At 43.9% G+C, this 20,719-nt stretch overlaps 1 protein-coding gene across 1 annotated transcript in view; it reads right to left on the reverse strand.

Moving 5' to 3' along the window:
• LOC114647293 (hexokinase HKDC1-like) overlaps nt 1-19,279 on the reverse strand; it is an 86,204-nt gene extending 66,925 nt beyond the window's left edge. The window contains exons 1-6 of the mRNA XM_028795966.2: nt 19,017-19,279; nt 14,600-14,762; nt 12,411-12,559; nt 12,205-12,324; nt 9,531-9,626; nt 9,341-9,440 (exon numbers count right to left, since the gene is read on the reverse strand). Of these exons, the coding sequence (XP_028651799.1) occupies nt 9,341-9,440; nt 9,531-9,626; nt 12,205-12,324; nt 12,411-12,559; nt 14,600-14,762; nt 19,017-19,079 (691 nt within the window). The 5' untranslated portion in view covers nt 19,080-19,279. The remainder of the gene's footprint in view (nt 1-9,340; nt 9,441-9,530; nt 9,627-12,204; nt 12,325-12,410; nt 12,560-14,599; nt 14,763-19,016) is intronic.
• Nucleotides 19,280-20,719: the final 1,440 nt, after the last annotated feature.

Genomic DNA, 20,719 nt, shown 5'->3' on the forward strand with positions numbered 1-20,719 from the left:
TATCAAATACAGCCTCTTGTATCCCGCCAAACTGAAAGTGGAAGTTCAAGATCAATATTATATTTTTTCAAGCAAGGAAGAAGCTGAAAAGGAACTAAAGAAGCTGTTCCCAACACTCTTTTGAAAGTTAATAAGGAGCCGTACTCTATCAAGGCATGAGAAAGACCTATCATCTGCTCTCTGCTCTCGGATCCACTTTTAAATAGACTGGTATTATAATTATACATCCTTTTCTTTACTTGGACATTATATGTTTATGTCTTAATTATTGTTATAGACGTGAGTGTGGAAGTGTGGAAGTAATTAAAGTTGGATTTGCCTTTTTTTACTACCTTAAAGTAGACTGTTTAACATCATACTCTTGGTTTATTGCTATTTCTACTATTACATTACTATTACATTTATACTATTACATTATTCTATTGCATTAGGAATTACCATGTTTATCCTAGACTACTTTTTAAAATCATTCCCAGGGTTCATTTTTTTTTATCTTAATATCTTAAAATCACTGAAGACTATTTTAAGCTTAAAGACTGTTAATGATTATATTTTCGGCAGATAGTATTAAGAATTCAGCTGCAATAGATATCTCTTTGTTTTAATTCTCTAAGGCCGCTGCGGGGTGGGGTTTGTTTTGTTTTGGACGTGCTCTGTCTCTTCGTATGTCAGAGGACCGGGACATCGTGAAGTGGGATCAAGCCTCATGTGGGGAGGCAAAATGGGGGGGTGGGGGGATAAAGGGGGGAGAGAAGGAGAGCAGGCTATATCTAATCTATTCTTCTAATCCCTATAACTATAAATATCAATGCAACAATAGGCTAAAATGCAATAACTCATGGGGAATTTTGAAATTAAGATTAAAACTGCCTCACTACCAGTTAAGACTATAAAATGACATTAAAAACTCAGAATCAAGGTCTCCATGATGGGACAGTTAACTTTGTGAGCTGGAATGTTAAAGGCCTGAATCACGAATTAAAGAGAAAGAAAGTATGCTCTCACCTAACAGGCTTAAACGCTAAAATAGTATTTCTACAGGAGACCCACTTACTAACCAAGGATCAGTTCAGATTACAAAAAGACTGGACTGGCCAAATGTTCCATTCTACCTTTATAAAGAAAACTAGAGGGGTGGGAATTTTCACACACAGAACAGTGACATTTGTAGCATCAGATGTAGTTTCGGACCCTGAAGGGAGATATGTGATGGTCAGGGGCAACTTATATAGCAGCAAAATGATTTTGATAAATGTTTATGCACCCAATGTTGATGATAAGGAATTCATGCAAAATCTATTTGCATCCATTCCTAATGTGAACACTCATAAAATTATAATGGCTAGGGACTTTAATTGTGTTTTAAATCCACTCTTAGACTCCTGTGACAGGGGGGACGACATCTAACACTGCAAAGACAATTACACAGTTTTTAAATGACCACAACTTATCAGACCCCTGGAGATTTCTTAACCCAAACTCAAGAATGATATGACCACAACTTATCAGACCCCTGGAGATTTCTTAACCCAAACTCAAGAACATATTCGTTCTACTCACCACTGCATTATAGCTAATCAAGAATTGATTATTTTTTTTATAGATAATAACTTCCTGCCTACGATTAAATCATGCAAATACGACACAATTGTTATCTCCGAACATGCCCCTCTAGTCTTGGAGCTAAAATCATTACGCCCCTCACACTCACCTCGCAGATGGCGCCTTAACCCTCTTCTATTGGCAGACGAGAACTGCACAGAATTAATATCCAAACAAATCAGCTTCTTCCTAGAGACAAACACACCCACAGAGGTTTCTGCAGGAACACTCTGGGAAACTCTAAAGGCCTTCTTAAGAAGACAGATTATTTCATATCTTTCCCACAGAAATAAATTAGAAACCAAGAAAGTGTCAAAGCTAAGAAGCGAAATTACTAGAACAGATGAAGAACAAGCCAGGCGTCCAAGTGAAGCTCTCCACAGAAAAAGGCAGGCCCTGCATGCAGAACTTAACATCTTAACAACTAAAGAAACTGAACAACTTATTTATAAGTCTAGACATCATTACTATGAACACGGAGAAAAAGCTAATAAGCTTTTAGCTCAACAAATTCACAAACAAGAAGTTTGCAATGCAATACCAGTAATCACCAACACGAATGGAGAAGAAATTATTGACCATAAAAATATAATGCACGCATTTAGAGATTATTATAAATCCTTATATTCTACTGAGCTCAAAGAAGACAACACACAATCTAATGCATTTCTGGATACATTACAGACACCACAAATAGATGCTTTAAGTGGTGAGGAACTGGATAAACCTCTAACGCTAACAGAATTGCTAGATGCTATAAAGTCATTTCAAAGCGGGAAATCAGCAGGCCCTGATGGTTACCCCGTAGAATTTTATAAGTAATTCTCCACTCAGCTAGCTCCCCTCTTATTGACAACATTTACAGAAGCTAGAGACAACCAAATACTACCTCAAACATTTCCTCAAGCATTAATCACCGTCTTTCCTAAACAAAATAAGGACTTGTTACAATGTGCATCATACAGACCAATTTCACTCCTGAATAATGATGTTAAGATGCTCTCAAAAATTCTAGCTAGAGGGATAGAGAAAGTGCTGCCCTCGGTAATATCACAGGATCAAACTGGATTTATTAAAGGCCGACACCTATCTTCCAATCTCCGACGCTTGTTTAATGTTATATATTCACCAGCAAAATCAAACACCCCAGAGATATTACTATCATTAGATGCAGAAAAAGCATTTGATATGATTGAATGGAACTACCTTTTCACTGCATTGGAGAAGTTTGGGTTTGGCCCGAATATTTGTACATGGATCAAACTACTGTATACCAATCAAGAACCCTCAGTTTGTATTAATAACATTTGCTCAGACTACTTTAAGCTAGAACGTGGTACCAGACAAGGATGTCCCTTGTCACCACTGCTGTTTGCAATTGCCATTGAACCACTGGCGGTTCACTGCCGAAATTCTTATCAGATAAAGGGGATTGTCAGAGAAGGACTGGAACAGAAAATTTCTTTATATGTAGATGATATGGTTTTATATATATCAGACCCAGAAAACACTGTCCCTGCTGTTTTAACAGTACTAACAGAATTTCAAAAGATATCTGGTCTTAGAATTAATCTGAATAAAAGTATACTCATTCCAGTGAATTCACAAGCATATATTAGATTAGACACCCTACCTTTTACCATAGCAGATCAGTTTAAATACCTAGAGGTAAATATCACAAGTAAACATAAAGCTCTTTATCAACAAAATTTTGCCGTCTGTATGGAAAAAATTAAGCAAGATTTGCATAGATGGTCAACCCTTCATCTCACTCTAGCCGGAAGAATTAACATTGTTAAGATGAATATCCTTCTTAAACTTCTTTTTTTATTTCAAAACATTCCAATATATATCAATGAATAGTTTTTTAAACAGTTAGATTCAACAATAACCTCATTCATTTGGAACTCAAAACACTCGCATATCCAAAGAGCGACCCTACAAAGACCTCAGACAGAAGGTGGCATGGCTTTACCTAATTTTCAGTTTTATTACTGGGCAGCAAACATACAAGCCATAAAAACCTGGACACAAATAAATGAACATACACAGTCTTGGTCCGCAATAGAAGTAAAATCCTGTAGTACTTCTTTATACTCCCTGCTCTGCTCTCCAATAAATGAAAGATATCGCAAATATACTAATAACCCAATTGTGCTTTACTCACTCAGAATATGGAACCAAATTAGGAAGCATTTTAAGATGGAAAATCTTTTATCTGTGGCACCTCTGCAAGAGAACCACCTTTTTCAACCCTCGCAAACATATCCAGTTTTTAATACCTGGAAAAGTTTTGGGATTAAAATGCTCAGAGATCTTTATATAGACAACATATTTGCATCTTTTGAACAATTACATTCAAAATTCAACCTCCCAGCTACACATTTCTTTCACTATCTTCAAATTAGAAATTTTGTTAAACAGAAATTGCCCGATTTTCCCCATTTCGTACCCTCCACAATGCTGGAAAAAATACTGCTCAATTTCGAGGAATTAAACACTATTTCTGCACTATATAAAAACTTATTAGAGTCCCTACCTTTCAAAGATCCAAGCGGACATTGGGAAGAAGATCTCTTAATCAATATATCAGAAAAGGAGTGGAAGGTAGCAAAGCAGAGAATTCACTCGCGCTCCATATGCGCAAAACATAGAATTATTCAACTAAAAATTATATATCGAGCTCATCTGTCTCGCTTAAAACTGTCCAAAATATTTCCAGGGCAAGATCCAACCTGCGAACGCTGCAACCAAGCTCCTGCCTCACTGGGTCACATGTTCTGGGTCTGCACCAAGCTAACATCATTTTGGACTAAAATTTTTAAGTGCCTCTCAGACAGCCTTGGGGTCACAATCCCTCCTAACCCACTAACAGCTGTGTTTGGTGTCCTTCCAGATGGACTTGAAGTGGAGAAGGACATTGGAAGAATTCTAATTCTCCTCTGATAAGTCAGTGGGAAACCGATGTTTTATATTATTTGAAATTGGAAAAAATAAAATTCTCAGTTAGAGGATCTGTACAAAATTTTTTCAAAACCTGGCAGGATCTAATCAATATTATTTTAGAATAAGAGAAATAACTATTACCGCATTTAACTCCCTTCTCCATCTCTTATTTACCTATATATTTATTTCTCCCTTTCTTTTGTTTATTGTTGCCTTATTAAAAAGCCCTAAGCAATTCTCCTTTGGCTAAGCTCTTCTTCTCAGGGGTGGGGTTTGATTTGTCTTCAATTTTGTTTGGTTATAAATTGATCTATTTGTATGGAATCATTAATAAAAATTAATAAATAAAAAAGAAAAAGACAAAGAGTAGGACAGCTGCTTGTGTTTTTGCTGTCAAGCAAATGCTAAATTAAGTGGAGATTGTTAATTTAAATATAGCACACATGCAAACAATAAGCTGGTATGTATTTTATCTTAGCACAACTTACCTCAAATTTGGACAATTTCTCGAAATTAGTAGCCAAAATTCACGTGCATGGTGACGCCAACACTTCGCTTCCATCAGGCGGATGTAGTTTCGACTTTGACTGCTAGATGGCATGACCAAGTGTCTCCAATACTATCCTTGGTAGTACCGAATACGCATCAGCCAGCATTGGTGGGATACATACACCACCTTGGATGCATTCAGGCCAGAAACGGTTTGAAGTCATTTCGCAACTGTCTTATACAAGGGGTTAAATGTTCGAAGTGTCATAGCAGCAGCAGCAGCAGCTTATTGAGCAAAGAGGAGATAAAAAAACAACTATTTCCCGTTGTATCACCGTTTAAGAGGGGGTTTCGGAGGAGCGACTGCATCTCCTTGGGGTGCGCTCAGCCTGCCTCTTCACAACGTGAGTGACAGAGACATGAAGTGGCTAGTGCATAGTGCAGGCCGGGGGGGTTGGCGAGCAGGGGGTGAACCCCCTAGTATACATATATATATTGTCACGCTTGGGTCACAGATTTGCACAGAAACACAGGAGGTTGCAGAGAGACAGGAGCTTTATTCAAACACTGCAAACGAGCATTTGTCTCTTCTTCAAAAGTTTAAACTGTGCTCCATGACAAGACAGAATGCATACCAGAGGTGTGACCAGAACATCATGTGTGGGTGGGCATTTGGCTTGTCTGGGGGGGCAAAAAATATCCTTCCATCCATCCATCCATCCCCATTTTTGTAGGGGGGGGTCAAATAATAATAACAACATAGTTTTATATAACATATAAAAGCAAAAATTGTGGCATAAATCATAACCTATTGTTCAATAAAATTAACAGAGGCAATGGAACTTGTATTATTATTTTTTGTGAACAAATATAGAACTACATCTACAAGGTAAATATTAATAAAGTCAAATGTATACAACATATGAGAGCCAATCAGGTGTTCTTCAGGGATGGAGTTCTGGACAAATCTAATCACTACAGACAAATTCTCAATGTTACAACGATCCCTGGTACCATCACTTTTAATGCAAAGTCCAGGAGAGTCAGCTTTTTCATCTTTGGTCCTGATATCTTCTACCACCATTTTGGCAAGAGTCTCAATTATTTCATTTTGAATTACATAGGATGTGTATTTTGCGTTGTCTGGGGTGTATTTTACAATTTCTGAAAGTTTGGCATCTTTTTTGATTGTGTAATCAAAGCACTTAAGGAAAAGTCCGTCCTCCCCACCTTCGTGATTGTGACCACGCAGAGCCAGTTCATTGACTGCAAGGAACTGAACGGCCTCCCCAATGGTTTTCACATAATATCTATTCTTTTCTATCTGGGTTGGACCCAGTAGTTGAACTATGCTTTCACCCACCTCTGCCCGGCGCTGATACTCTTGCCATGCAGACATGGCTCTGACGTGCAGGATACTAGACGCGTGTTTGTGGAAGCCGCCACCGTCTTTTTCTAGAGCTTTTTTCCAATTAGTGTAGCCGTGTTTGGTGAATATGTCCTCGCGGTCAGAATTGGAAAAACTAAATTTGCGGCAGGCAAAGCAAAAGCTGCCATCACGGACAACAGAATATTCAAGCCATGGTCGAGTCTGATACCAGCTTGCACTAAAACATCTGAGTGTCTTTCCGAATGCGCGCTTGGGATAATTAATTAAATTGGGCTGGGATGGGCTATCCATATTTAAGTCAGGCAGACCGGACTGCATATTTTGTTGAAGGCAGAGGTTTGGAGTACCTGACACGGGCGCAGAGCGGGAGGATTGTGTAGGCTTATCTACATCTTTTCGAGTTTCAGTTCCCGACGTGGGTGCGCTGTGCTCCGCGTTGGTAGAAGCGGTCCTGGGCTCAACCGTGGAGCCAGCAGCTTGTGGAGGGACAGAGGTTGAAGATGTGTGCTTTTTAATAAGCCACCTATGCATAGCCTTTGGTGTTACCAACCAGAAAATAAAAGAAGAATGGCAATGTATACACTGTTTTAATTAAAGAATGCGGTCAACAGGTTCAAAATGTGCTGCAAAATGTGTGGTGAAGTGAACTGTGAGCAGCACGGTGCCTGTCTAGTGGAGGAGACACTGACGGATACGACACAAATTCAAACGGGCCGATTGGAAAGCAACTCAGTTTTGAAAATCAAATGTTATTCTTCTCCATAGTTTTCATTGGACAGACAGAGCATTTCGCAGGGGGGAGGGCACGGATTGTCTCTGGGGGGGGGGGGCAGTGCCCACCCCAGCCCCACCGTGGTCACGCCTCCGATGCATACATATCTTCTTCTTCCAAGGAGTGCGCGTCAGGAGCAGAGAATGTCCGGGGGAGAGAGAGAGAGAGAGAAAAGCAATCAATCAAAAATCAATAGGTGTTGTTCGGGCTTTTAAGTATGCAACGTACCGCGCGGGAACCATATCACGCGACAGAGCAACCGCAAGTAAGGGAGCAATGTGAAGGTAGTCTTTCAGCGTTTTTTAGAGGAGCGTCCGTATCCTCTAGGGGTGCGATCAGCCCCACTGCTCACCAATAACAAACCAATAACAAAAGACACTTCCATTTTGTGGTTTTGCTTTGGATGCAGAACTGACAGACCTTAATAGTTTAGAAGTTTAATAAATGCTGCATACTAAGGCCTCAAAACTACCAAGTCTACAGGTTTGAGAGCAGGAACTAAAAGGAATTCAAATTGACATTACGGGTGTGTACTATGGACATCAGTACAACACTGAAACAGGGGAGTGGCTCTTGGAAAGTGGGCGGAGTCAATGAGACACCAGTGACAGGGGCGTCATCTTACAGGCCTCAGAATGTCTCAGGTCGCTCAATCGGTATGAGGCTTCAGACTGTCTCACCTGTAGCTGGACTCTCTTGGGGGGCGGCCGGGAGATGCTGATTGCCACAGCTGTACCACGTCCCTGGTTTTATAAATGAAGTGCGAGTACTAGACTGAGGAGGAAAAAGGAAACAAGGTCAGTCGGATTGAGAGAGAGATGGAGAGAGAGAGAGAAGGCAGGAGCAACAGAGAGTCGGTGGACAAGACAGAGAGAAGGCAGATAGCTGGGAGGAAGTCCCTAAGGGGAGTGTGTGAATGGCGCTCAGGGGCTGATGACCACTCCAGCTGAGTGACCCGGGAGATGGAGTGGCTGAAGCGCTGCTCAGTTGTAGCAGCTCACCAGAGAGAGGTAGCATGGCTGCAGGGGAGCGAGAGGCAGAGATAGGCATTCTGCGGGTGGTGCCATGGACCACAGGGGCACAAGCCTGGCAGCGGGAGTTGGAGGCTTTTGCGTAATGCCCTGCTGGGGTCACAGATGGCAGTAGGGGTCCAAGACTAGGAGCATCACTGAAGGGGGGCTGAATTGTTGGATAGGTCCCTCCATGGCTGTAAGAGCCCCTATTGAGTTAAGCCAAGGAGACGTCAGTTTTTCAGGACAGCACTCAGGCTCATGGTTTTAAGGACAGTCTCCTGCCATCTTTTAACCTCGTTTTAATGCATTATTTATTTGGTTGCTTTAACCTCCGCATAGACACTTTCTTTTAATTGGATTATTTATTTATGAATTTTGCATTGCATTTTTCAGGGACACTGTTTGATTGACTGCTTTTTATAAAAGCACCAAGCACTTTTACACCTTCCCCTTGCTCTGTGTGTGTTTGTCCTCATCCCGGTCGTGACTATCAACAGAGTCGGGCTCAAGAGGCTCAGCTGGGAGGATGGAGCCAACCTGCACCATCACACAATGTCCACCAGTCTATTTAATATTTAGACAAAGCCCTCCATGGTTTCTGTGTAGCAGTTCCACAAATCTCACATGCACGTGGTAACTGCCATTTTTTTCAGCATTGAGATTTTTTAGTTGTTGGAGTTACTAGGTCATTGGTGATGTTATAAGGTAGTGGTGATGGCCAAATATGTCTTCATTCCGGTCATAGCATGATGGAAGTAGCTAGTATGGACACAGTATTTTACATACTGCAAGACAAAAACCTAGAAACTCCACTGACCAATGAGGAAAGACCGCCTACCAATGAAAACGTCGGATTATGATCACGTGATTTAAATGCTGTGACTGCGTGATTTAAATGACAGGTGTGTTGTTGATTTGTGACAAAAACGATATTGTGTACGTGAAGCTCAGGAAAAATGAAATCTAGAGATCATTAATTACAGGGGTGACACCATTTTCTCAATTTGCTGAAAACTTGAAAGATATGACATACTGGGTTTTTCCATAGTTGGTGAGAAATGGCTCCCATCTAGCAGTCTGCAAGTGGCACAAATGAAGGCTTCTCGAAGAGGAACGGCCTGCACTTACCCACAATGACTCCGACCTCACAGTACTGGTCATCATATCCACACGTCATCATCGTCGCCACCGTGTCGTTGACCACAGCCAGGACGTCAACATCAATGCCCTAAAGAGCCCAGAGATTACTGATTTGGTGGAAGAAGCTGACCAACAATATGAAAATAGGGGTTTAGACTTCAAACAACTGAAAACTTACCCCAACGTTTTGGACCGCTTTCTGCAGAGCGTCGACCACACTGGTTCCTTGTACTCCCCTCGCTTTATAATTCTTGGTCCAGGATATCAGCTCACCCTGAAAATGCCATTCAGAAAGCAAAGACAATACTGAGTGTATCTTCTCAACATGCCATTTTTAATATTTGTCAACGTGTTAAAGGCACAAAATCAGTGAGCTGGAGTGCGGCCCACTGGGCTTTAATTAGATGTGACCCTGCAGAAGAAGTTCAGGTCATATTTGTGAATGGACAGAAGGAACATCATCTGTCTACTGGGAGCAGTGGTCTGACGGGGGGCACAGGGAAGTGGTGAAGGTGGTCAATGTGTTTTTGAAGCCATCACAGGGGCAGCAGTCTCAACCAAGATTCCCGGGCATCCCTTTTCTCTGCCACCTCTTCCACCTCCTCTGGTGGATACCAAGGCATTACCAGGCAAGCCGGGAGATCTCTTGTGTCCAGTGTGTGCTGGGACTGCCCCAAGGCCTGCCCTCGGTTGGAAATGCCTGAACCGCCTTCACAGGCCAAGCAGATGCCCCAGAGGAAAATGTTACTGCTCAATGGTTGATCTTTGATGACTCGTGAGACTTCACAGAGATTCTCCTTTATGTTTCATTTATGAATAGAATTTGTTGCAGATGTTTCTCCTAAAATCCCTTTGACAAGGAGGAGACGTGAGATACAACTGACATAAAAGGAGTCAGACTTGACAGTTTTGGTTTGGTGTTGTGAGGTCTCTTTCAAGACTTCTTGTTTCTTGTTAATTATTGGATTGAGGCCTTTATCTAAGGTGACTTCCAACATTTGAGCTTTGATTGGTTCCGTTGGTTTCTTTTGTTTTTCCAATCGGAGCACCAGCAGATGAAGCAACTTTCTTATAGTCACACAATGGTGTCAGCAGTGGGATTTGAACCCACAGACTTAGAGTTTCAAGTCCAAAGCCTTAAGCACTAAGTCGTCTAGAATGAGTCTGATCAACTTGAAGCACAGCAATACAAGACTGAGCAGCTGATAATGTTATTCAGGGCCAAGGACTACAGCTTCGTATTCATAGTAAAGGGTTTTATCACCGCAAACGACGGCTCGTACATTTCACCGTATATGACTGAGCACACAATGGAAATACTTTCAAACTGCAAGAAAAATGTCAAGAGACTACTTGGAAAATCTGAGGCCACTGTGTGATTTTGCCGAGATCTCCACTGAAACTCAAGAGGAGACACTTGTGTGAATGCCGGAGTATTTTGACTCGGAGGAAAAAAAACAGAGAAACAGAGAGACAAAAGACAATGTCTCCATTTAATTTCATTCTGGTCTCATTAACGTCTTGGAGAAAGTAAAAAGATACGAAGGGGGGATCCCTTTTCTGATTTTTCATTCTTATGGGATGGCTCGATCCTCTCGACGTGGAGGAGCAGCACCTCCACTCTGAGCTCCTCTCAAATGTCTGCACCCCTCACCCTGTCTCTAGGGCTGAGTCCAGACACCCTGATGTGGAAGCTCATTACTGCCGCTTTGTATATATGACCTCGTTCTTGTGGCCATTACTCACAGCTCATGACCATAGGTGAGGGTGAGAATGCAGACTGACAGGTAAATCGAGAGCTTTGCCTTCTGGCTCAGCTTTCTCTTTACCATGACTGACCGGTCAAACGTCCAAATAACTGCCTGACACCACTCGCATCTGCCTGTCGATCTCTCAGTCCATTGTTCCCTCCCATGGCATCCACTTGATTAGCCTTGTGCCATCTGACTGGTCTGAGCTTTCATTTCCCATACTATGTATTGCAGCGGACCCTTACCCGGCTGGGATGCCTTCATAATGGAAGGACCTGGCAGGGGGGAGAGAGAGAGAGAGAGAGAGAGAGCGTGCATAGGGCATTATTATTATTAATATTATTATTATTATCTCCCCCTAATCACTAGGTGGCAGCCCTCCTGGGTTACTACAGCACCACAGATTCCCATAGGGCACACTGGGAATTGGAGTTTGTTGGTTCGGCCCTGTTGGGTTCCATGGTGGCCACCCGGGGGTGCTGTAAGGACTGGGAAGTCAGTCCTACTTTTGGCATGCTCCCACCTCACCCAGAAGTGCTTCCGGACCACGCTTCCTGAACACTGCAAGTACTCCCGGTAGGGAACCAGAGTCGGAAGGAAAGAGGACAAAGCTTGTCAAGAGAACCGGAGGAGGCAGTGACCAGGACAGAGAGAGGAGGAGGAGGAAAAGAAGAGATGACAATGACAGAGAGTGTGCGCTGTGCTTTACTTGTGCTTGCCTTGGTGCCGTGGGGAACGATTGGGAAAGAGTTTCCCACAAATAAAAAACCTTTGTCTGTGCCGCACTTGTGTCCAGAGCCTGTGTGTTGGGTGTTTGGGGAGCAGGAGCACCCCCTGGTGGTCACAGTATTTATTGGCTAGAGGTATGGCCCCCAGTGGCTACAGTTTTGAACTGAAAAGCTAAAGGTTGCCAGTTTAGTTTCCGCCATTTGCTTGGCTATCACTGATAAGGAAACAAAAGAACTGTAAGTTTTTGATTTGTAGGACTCCGTTAAGTGCGGGTCATGTACCCCAGACAGTAGGTGGCACTGCAAAGTAGCCATGAACTTGTAGAAACCAAAAGAATCCACCCAGCCGCAGGCATCTAGCCCATTTACTTACATCTACCAGGTTGTTTTGTCTGCACGGGAACGCGAAAGTGAACCCCAGGGGCTGCTGCTTCTTATGGATCTGCCTCTTCTGCATGAAGTCTTTCAGACATTCGGCCACATGAAGGAAGAGCTGAGGGGATGCAAGCAAATTCAGTGAAATAAAAGGCCGTCCTTCACGCAAACTAAAAGATTTCGGTATGGGGGGAATTGACTCACGTCACTGCCTTTGCCACTCATGATCTCCTCTGGCATGGGGTACACCTGGCTGTCCATCTCCACGTTTTGCTTCCCATCTTCAGAAACCTTCACTTGCAGTACCTTAAATTTGGAACCTCCAAGATCCAGAGCCAGAAACTCGCCCTTCTCTGAAAAAAAAATGTAGGGGTCAAGTTAACTGCAAGGTGGTCACCATTCATCTGCTGCCCAGGAGCAGCCCTTTAGAAGAGCCGTCTCCAGCTATGCACTTCTACATGATTACTAGTGGCTGGTAATGCAGCCCACCAGTCAGTGCTGCTTCCTTGCAACTTTAGGGGTCTGAGCTTTAACAGCATGGTCACCGGCTGGGTGGACTTGGCATGTTATCCTCGTGTCTCCCACATTTCAAAGGCATACGGGTGACGCTGAGTGACAGCTCGGACTTGTAGACTGCTATGCTGATCCGAGTTGATTCCTGCCTGTGCTCTGTGCTGTTGGGATAGGCTTGGTACCCCCAAGGCCCTGAACTAGAATGGCTGGTCTCAGAAAATCAGTCTAACCTGCTTTGTCCTGTACAGGGTCATGGGGGTCTGCTGGAGCCTAAACCAGCTGCCACAGAGCACAAGGCAGGAAGAAACCCTGGACTGGTGCCAGTCCATTGTGGGGCAAACACACATAAAACACACACACACACACACGAATGTCTTTTTATAGAGTGTGTTTTAGGTTATTAATATCACACATTAACATTACTGCTTCCTGAACCATTTTTCTATGATTATTGTTGTTGTCGTGTTCTTTCTTCTGTAGCACACATGGCTGACGTGTTCCCAGGGCTCATGTCACAGTGTTGGGTAGTTTATGGTGGCCGGAGTGCCAATTCTGCCACCAACCCCCAAGTTTTCCCTGCAGGTTGGAGGGCCTACTTGCAAGGCTGGATGCAGATTAACGTCATACTCAGGACGGAGCAATTACAGGTTAAGGGCCTTGCTCAAGGGCCCAACAGAGTAGAGTCACTTTTTGGCATTTACAGGATTTGAACCAGCCACCTTTTGATTCCCAGTGCAAAATCCCTAACCTTAGAGCCACCACTCCACCCTATTATACCACCTAGAGACTCCAAAAAGGCTGGCGATGGATCTGGCTGTTACTCTTCATGTTGAACTCAATGTCTCTATAAATCACCATAGTTTTGTTCGAACAAATGTAACGCACTCTTCTGCTAAGTGAATAAATGTCAGTTTTCTGAGGTCAAGGGGGTGGAGCCCATCAAAGCTAGCAGAGGGCACAAGACAGGAACAAACACTGGAGAGGGTGCCAGTCCATCAGAGGGCAAACACACACACCCGGGCCAATTCAGAGTCACCAGTCCTCCCAACCTGCATGTCTTTGGACTGTGGGAGACGCGGAAAGGTCATGAAGACCCCACGTAGCGAGTCCCCTCTCTGTGGGGCAGCAGTGCTACTCTTGCATCACCCTAAGTGAATAAATGTCCGATGTACTGTTTAGATTTGTGCAGCCCCTTTTTATAATGCTCACTAGGAAAGGCGCTATACAGAAGAGTGACTGATGACACCCCGATTATTGATCTTCTAGTGGATGCCACTTCAGTCACATTACTGCTGCTCAAACTCCATTTTATTTGCTTATCATTGAAGAGATGACCTTAAGAAGAGTTACAAATAAATGTATTATTATTATTATTATTATTATGTAGTCCATATTTATTATTGCAGTGGCTGGTAATGTGATTATTAATTTTTGGAATTCCTGTCTTTTTCTTCTATTGCTGCTGACATGCTTACTGGCAGGACACTGAACGCTACTGTCCGTGTTGCTATATCAAGATGGCAGCTCCCGCTTTTCACTCCCATGATACGAGACACCAAGAACATGCCAGGACTGGAAGGCAGGGGTGAAATGTGCCAGCAGCTGCCACACAAGATGGAAAGCAGAAGTGGAGCCCCGCTGTCCAGCGCCTTGCCGGTGTCTTTTATTTCCTCTTTGCACTGCAGGTTAGTATGCCCGCCGGTCATCATTTTGAATCAGAGTGCACAATTCACGGCACCCCTTCCATCACAGTAAAAGGACTGTAGGGTGGGTTAGGTTTCAGGTCTCTTCGCTTTATATAGTGCCTTTCATAGCTCAGCACCGCTTCACACCCCCATCAGCTTCACTGGTCTTTTTTTGTTTGTTTTTTTCTTTCTTACCTGACCTGTCTGGTGTGGACCTGACGTGTGTGGGCAACATCTTAAGGGTGGAGGTGAGGTTGGTTTCACTGTTCAGACCCTTCTCCATCTCCCTTCGGAAACGCACCATGATGTCCTTCAGCTGTTCATCCGAGAGCCGCATGCCATACAAGAAGCGGTCGACCTGTAAAATGCAGCACGGGGGGGGGGGGGGGTCAATTCTGTTGATGAAGAGGATCTCTAGAAAAAAGGGGGCTATCTACCCCTGACTGACTCCTGTTGTGATGAAGTGCTTCACAAGACTGGCCATGACTTACTGTACAGCCAGAGAATTCTAGACAGTCATTCTAGACCCCCTTCAGTTCGCCTACAGAGCAAATAGGGCCAAAAAATTGTTCTTGTTGCACCATCTGTTGGAATGGAAAATGTAATAAATATATCTCTGTTAATAGATTCATAAAAGCAGTGTTAGTATTTGTGAGGCTCCATCTGTTGGAATAATAAATGCAATTGTAATGGGCTTGAATTCAGTATTCTACAGAAGATGATATTTCTGTGTGTTACTTAGTGTAATGGGCTATAAACCAGTGTTTTAAAGAAAAGGCAGAATTTCTGGAAAATTCTGCTACAGGTTATTGCTGATGGCTATCTACAGGACATAAATATTTACCTGTTATGCTAAAGAGTCACCTGCTTTGAATAGTCAGACAGCTTTGAGTTAGTATCTCATCTACACACAATGTGGTGATACAGAACTGTCTGCTTCCTTGGAAAATGAACAAGTTTTGGGGACACTGGTTTCTAATGAAGTACTCAAAGTAAATGTGTTTACACTATTTGTTAATAAGAGGAAATTGGCTTTCACAATTGTTTCACTGATTACCATGCTGATTTAAATTTAAAGCTTGTGTCTCTATTATAGATTCATAAAAGCAGTGTTAATGTTTATGAGGCATCATCTGTTGGAATGACAAATGCAGTGCGTTTTATTACTGTAAATGTTTGTGATGTGCCATCTTTTACAATATCAGAGACATAACAAGTGGACAGACACTTAAGGTGATTATTAACAGCATTCTTGCCCGTGCCATCACGGTCTGGACTGGTCACTGCTCTGCACAGGACTGTAAAGCCAAACAGCAGGAGGTCAGGACTGGCCAGACCACTTCAGGAGCAGCTCCTCCATCTCTGGAGGACGTTCACCATGCCAGAGTCATCAGAATAGCTCATGGCATTATAAAGGGCAATCCCCCCCCCCCCCCCCCCCCCCCCCCCCCCCCCCCCCAAAAAAAACCCATTGCACTGTCTATTCACACTCCTGCCATCAGGAATACGCTGTAGGAGCGCAAATTCAAGGACTACAATTCCGCATACCGGACAGTTTGACTTTGCCGGCCCACCAGTAATTTACTGCTCTGTTCACCTTTTGAATTAAGACATCTGTATTACATGTTTTTCATAATTGTCATTGTATTTGCACAATATTTGTTTAACTTGTGCTTTTGTATTCAGTAATAATAATAAAAGCAAGGACAGAAGCTGAAATAATTCATCATTCGTCGCTCGAGGACACGAGCCCAGACCACCTCAGGTCAGTCATCCACCCCCGCTCGCCTACAGAGTTACAGTCACTGGATGGGCAGCCTACAAAACCCACCGCGAGCCGAGTGTCCCCGCACCACCAAGAATGGGAAACAAACGATACTGGCTGTTTTTCAGCCAAGCACAGTTTAAGTAGTTGTCTTTCTTCGAGTTCAGCATATGGAAGGATTCCGGGCTCCGTCCTGTGGCTGTTGCTCGAGTCTCTACTCACGTTCAGGCCAAGACGACGTTAAAGTCAAACGTGTGACCCCATCTATGAAGTGGCAAACAATTCAAACAATTAACAGTTCATCACGAGCGACAGTCACGGGCGCGCGCGCAGGTGTCGCCTTACGTCATCAGCATACGTCAGTCGGCGCAACAACTGCATGTGTCCGTCAGCCGCACGACTTGATAGATAGATAGATAGATAGATAGATAGATAGATAGATAGATAGATAGATAGATAGATACTTACTTGCAGGATAATAATAATTTAAGTTTTATTTATATAGCACCTACCCAATGCTCAGTTTATTGTGTTTTCTTATCTGTTTTATATTAGTGCGTGTCCATCGGCCGCACGACTTGATAGATAGATAGATAATAATTATCTAAGTTTTATTTATATAGCGCCTACCCAATGCTCAGTTTATTGTGTTTTCTTATCTGTTTTATATTAGATAGATAGATAGATAGATAGATAGATAGATAGATAGATAGATAGATAGATAGATAGATAGATACTTTATTAATCCCAATGGGAAATTCACATTCTTCAGCAGCAGCATACTGATACAATAAATAATATTAAATTAAAGAATGATAATAATACAGGTACTGCGTGTCCGTCAGCCGCACGACTTGCAGGATAATAATAATATTAATAATAATTTAAGTTTTATTTATATAGCACCTTCCCCATGGTCAGTTTATTGTGTTTTCTTATCTATTGTCTGTTACTGCGTTGCTTCTCTTGTCTTGTGTTTTATTCGTGCATACTGATGGCCAGCAGCGCACGCAGAGTAAGATTATTATGGCTGACTGCTTACTGTTACCGTCAATCCTCAGCTCCAAACTCGATCCACTTCACCACTTAAGGCATAGTGGTTAACGCTTTGGACTTCAAACCACGAGGTCATGGACTCAGATGCCACTACTGACACTGCGTGACCCCGAGTAAGCCTCTTCACCTCCCTAAGCACCAATTTGAAAAATCAAAAAACGGATCCAAGTATGTGTCAAATGATGTGAGTCACCCTGGATTAATAATAATAATACATTTTATTTATATAGCGCCTTCCCCATGCTCAAGGCATTTACAGAATATAAGAAAGAACGGCAGGGTATACAGTATATAGCGTTGTACAAACCAGATAAATAAACAAAGAAGATTACGACAGTGAATTCAGAGAAAAAAAACAGACAACATAATTGGTGGTCTAACACACACACATACAGGTTACATGAACATCTTGACAGAGAAGTAAACTGAGAGAAGGCGTCAGCCAAACACTGTAAGTAAATGTACTTTTGCTGGCCACAGCTTTCAAGGCCAGTTGCATTTTCTTGGGAGTCTTTATTTGAGTGTGAGGGTCCAGATGTGTCTCATGACTGTCTTTGACCCCGGAGTATCGCCAGGGGCAGCAGGTTTGAGGGCTGTTCTAAGAAGTCGGACTGGGGCCTTGACAATCCCCAATGAGCATCAGTGTGGCAGTAGATAGCTACTTGACAAAGGCTGCAGTAGCAGAACAGGCCAGTAGAGGGCTCTGTCGTCATCTTAGTGGGCTCTAAATGGACAAGCTAGAGAGATCTGTTCAACGGGGAAGGCAAATCCCACAAATGATAGATAGATAGATAGATAGATAGATAGATAGATAGATAGATAGATAGATAGATAGATAGATAGATAGATAGATAAGTAAAGACCCATAGTAATGGGCACAGATGCCAACAATTAAGATGTGCGACTAAATCTGAGCTCACGGGGGGGGTTTGGCAGTAAATACAACCAAGTATCAGCAAGCTGGAGGCATGAGAAGAAACATTGACTAAATGTGAGGGGAGCAGCAGCGGGGTGGAAACTGGGGGGAACTCTCTGTCCAACTAGTAGAAGGTTTGGGTGGGATTCTTCAAACTCTTCATTTTACTTTGTTTACTACCTAAGGGCAACCCTGTGGTACGCTGGCTAGTGTTGTTACCTTAATTCCAGGGTGCAAATCCCTACGTGGATTTTGAACCTTCTCCATATTTTGATCATAGTTTGACCCCAATAACTGCCATGTTAGTCTGATTATTGAGTCTGGGTGTGTGGCATCCTATTAAGGGTTGGTTCAGTAGAGTCACGCCAGCTACTACCTGGTTAGCCTCAGCAGACTGGAGAAGAGCAGATGGTAAGTTGTAACCGTGCATGAAGTGAAGGGGTCTCATCTGTGTGTCTCTTGTCTTTTATTTTCTTTTTCAGCACCAACCTTTAACACGGTAGTCATAAAGCGGCACCTGGCACACCCCACCCATAAGGAGTCACAACCTGCAGAAAGCTGCCACTGTCACTTCTGGAATCAAAAAGCCCTTCAGGTAGGTGACCGCCACTTTGGCTTCCATAAAAGCCTTAAATCCAACCACATTTCCTTCATCTTGACCAGAGCCTCCCCAAACTTCACCCTGGGAGGGGGGGCCCACCTGTCCACAGGAACTTGTTGCATTTCTGTAGTCACAGCCCCTCCCCTGGGGGTCTCCTCTACCCTTCCATCTCTCTTGCGTCCCCTCCCCTCCTGTAAAATCTTAAAAAGCTTCATGTATGCCCCTCGCGTTAGGACTGCAGTGTAGGGGGGGGGGGGCGGCGGCCGTAGCTTACCTTCTTAATCTGGTCCTCCTTGAGCTTGGCAAAGTAAAAAGACACCAAATGCACAGCAAGCATCTTGAGTTCTGGAGGTGGAAAGAAACAAATAAATAAAAAAAGAGAGAAGAATCTCAAAGAAAGTGCACAGACCGTGGTGGTCTCACAGGGCAGGCCTCAGATGTCCATCTCTCGAGCCCACGGCCTCAGCGGCACACTTGCTTCCCAGACGTCTGGAGAGACCCTGCGAGTGTCTGCAGGAGTGGCCTGTGCTCCTTGGACGGCTCAATCATTAATTCCCACCCCCTCGTTGCACTTTGTTTTCTTCCAGCAAATCCATTGGCGGGTGTCCAGCTTATCATGAGATGGGGGGAGCTGGTGTGTGTGTGTGTGGGGGGGGGGGGGGGGGCTTGGCTTAAGCAGCTCTCTTTGCACTTGCGTAACCCTGCAGAGGCCCCAGGGACAGAAAGTGGACGAGGAAGAGGAGGCCCTTTGGTCACCCTGTTAAGAGCCCTCAAAACTGAAAGGCGCTATATGGCCAAGGCTATTAAAAAAGAAGTCAGCTAGAAGAAGTCACAAGTGTGTGGGGCGCTATAAACATCAGGTGGAGCACACAGAGGAGGCGCCACCTACTGGGGGTCGCTGGTTGTGCTTTTCTGGCCTGTCAGGTTGACCAAACCTCAGACCACAACCAGGTGAGTATGGGGAGCTTTGGAGCTGCCCTTTAGTCAGCCGGGGGCTCAGCCACGTGTGGGTTTAAGCTGCTGGCTGGTGCATTGTGGGGGATGCTTCTGTTAAACAGTCCTACAGTAACGGCCGCTTTGACCCTCAGCCAGTCTCCAGTTAAAGGAAACGAAGGAAGTGAACTTCAAAGGCCTCCGACGAACCCCCCCAAATAGTCGGAAAACAACTCCCGTGATGAAGAGGAAGCCCACCGCCGTTTATCCAAGGCCTGAGAACAAGAGAAAACAGCGGGCAACAGGAGCCCGGAGGGGCGGCGAAGACCAAAGGGGGTGTGGGGTGGCTGAAGTGTGGCGAGGCTGATGGCTGCACCTTCTAACACAAGAAAGAGATAAAAGATTACAAGAAGACGGAGGGGGGCCGAGCTGGCCTGAGCTGCAGTAGGAGTAAGTAAGCCCCCTTGTAGATGGCCTGAAATCATTCAATTATATAGCGCCTTTCATAGTTAATGCTATCCACCAAATTGTCCTGTATGTGTGTGTGTTTGCCCTGCAGTGACCGGGCACCCTGTCCAGGGATTGTTCCTGCCTGGCGCCCCATTATTGCTGGCAGAGGCTCCAGCTTCCCAGCGTCTCTGCTCCGGATAAAGCAGGTTTGCCAAATGGATGGGTGGCAACAGGGGTCTTTATTTGATATTGCGCCCCTAGTGGTGAAAGTTATCCCACAAGTGCTTTACATCCTCTTCATTTGATTGAGCGGCCTCTAGAGGTTTGTTGCAGGTTTATTTATGAAAGGTGTGCCCTTTGATGGACTGGCATCCCATCCAGGGATTTCACTCTACAAGTTTCTTACAGCATAATGATCTGATCGACTGCCTGCCATGGAGAATGCCACCCACAAGTGAATCACAGCGTGTTTATTTACTGTACAGGTGATTGAGAGCATCTTTGCTCAAAATGGAGCCTCTAGTGGTGGATCTTGTCACACACGTGTGATTTTAAAATGTTTTCCATTGAGATGAGTGTGCCCTGTGATAGATT

This window comes from Erpetoichthys calabaricus, chromosome 2 (genome assembly GCF_900747795.2).
Source record: "Erpetoichthys calabaricus chromosome 2, fErpCal1.3, whole genome shotgun sequence".
Lineage (NCBI taxonomy): Eukaryota > Metazoa > Chordata > Cladistia > Polypteriformes > Polypteridae > Erpetoichthys > Erpetoichthys calabaricus.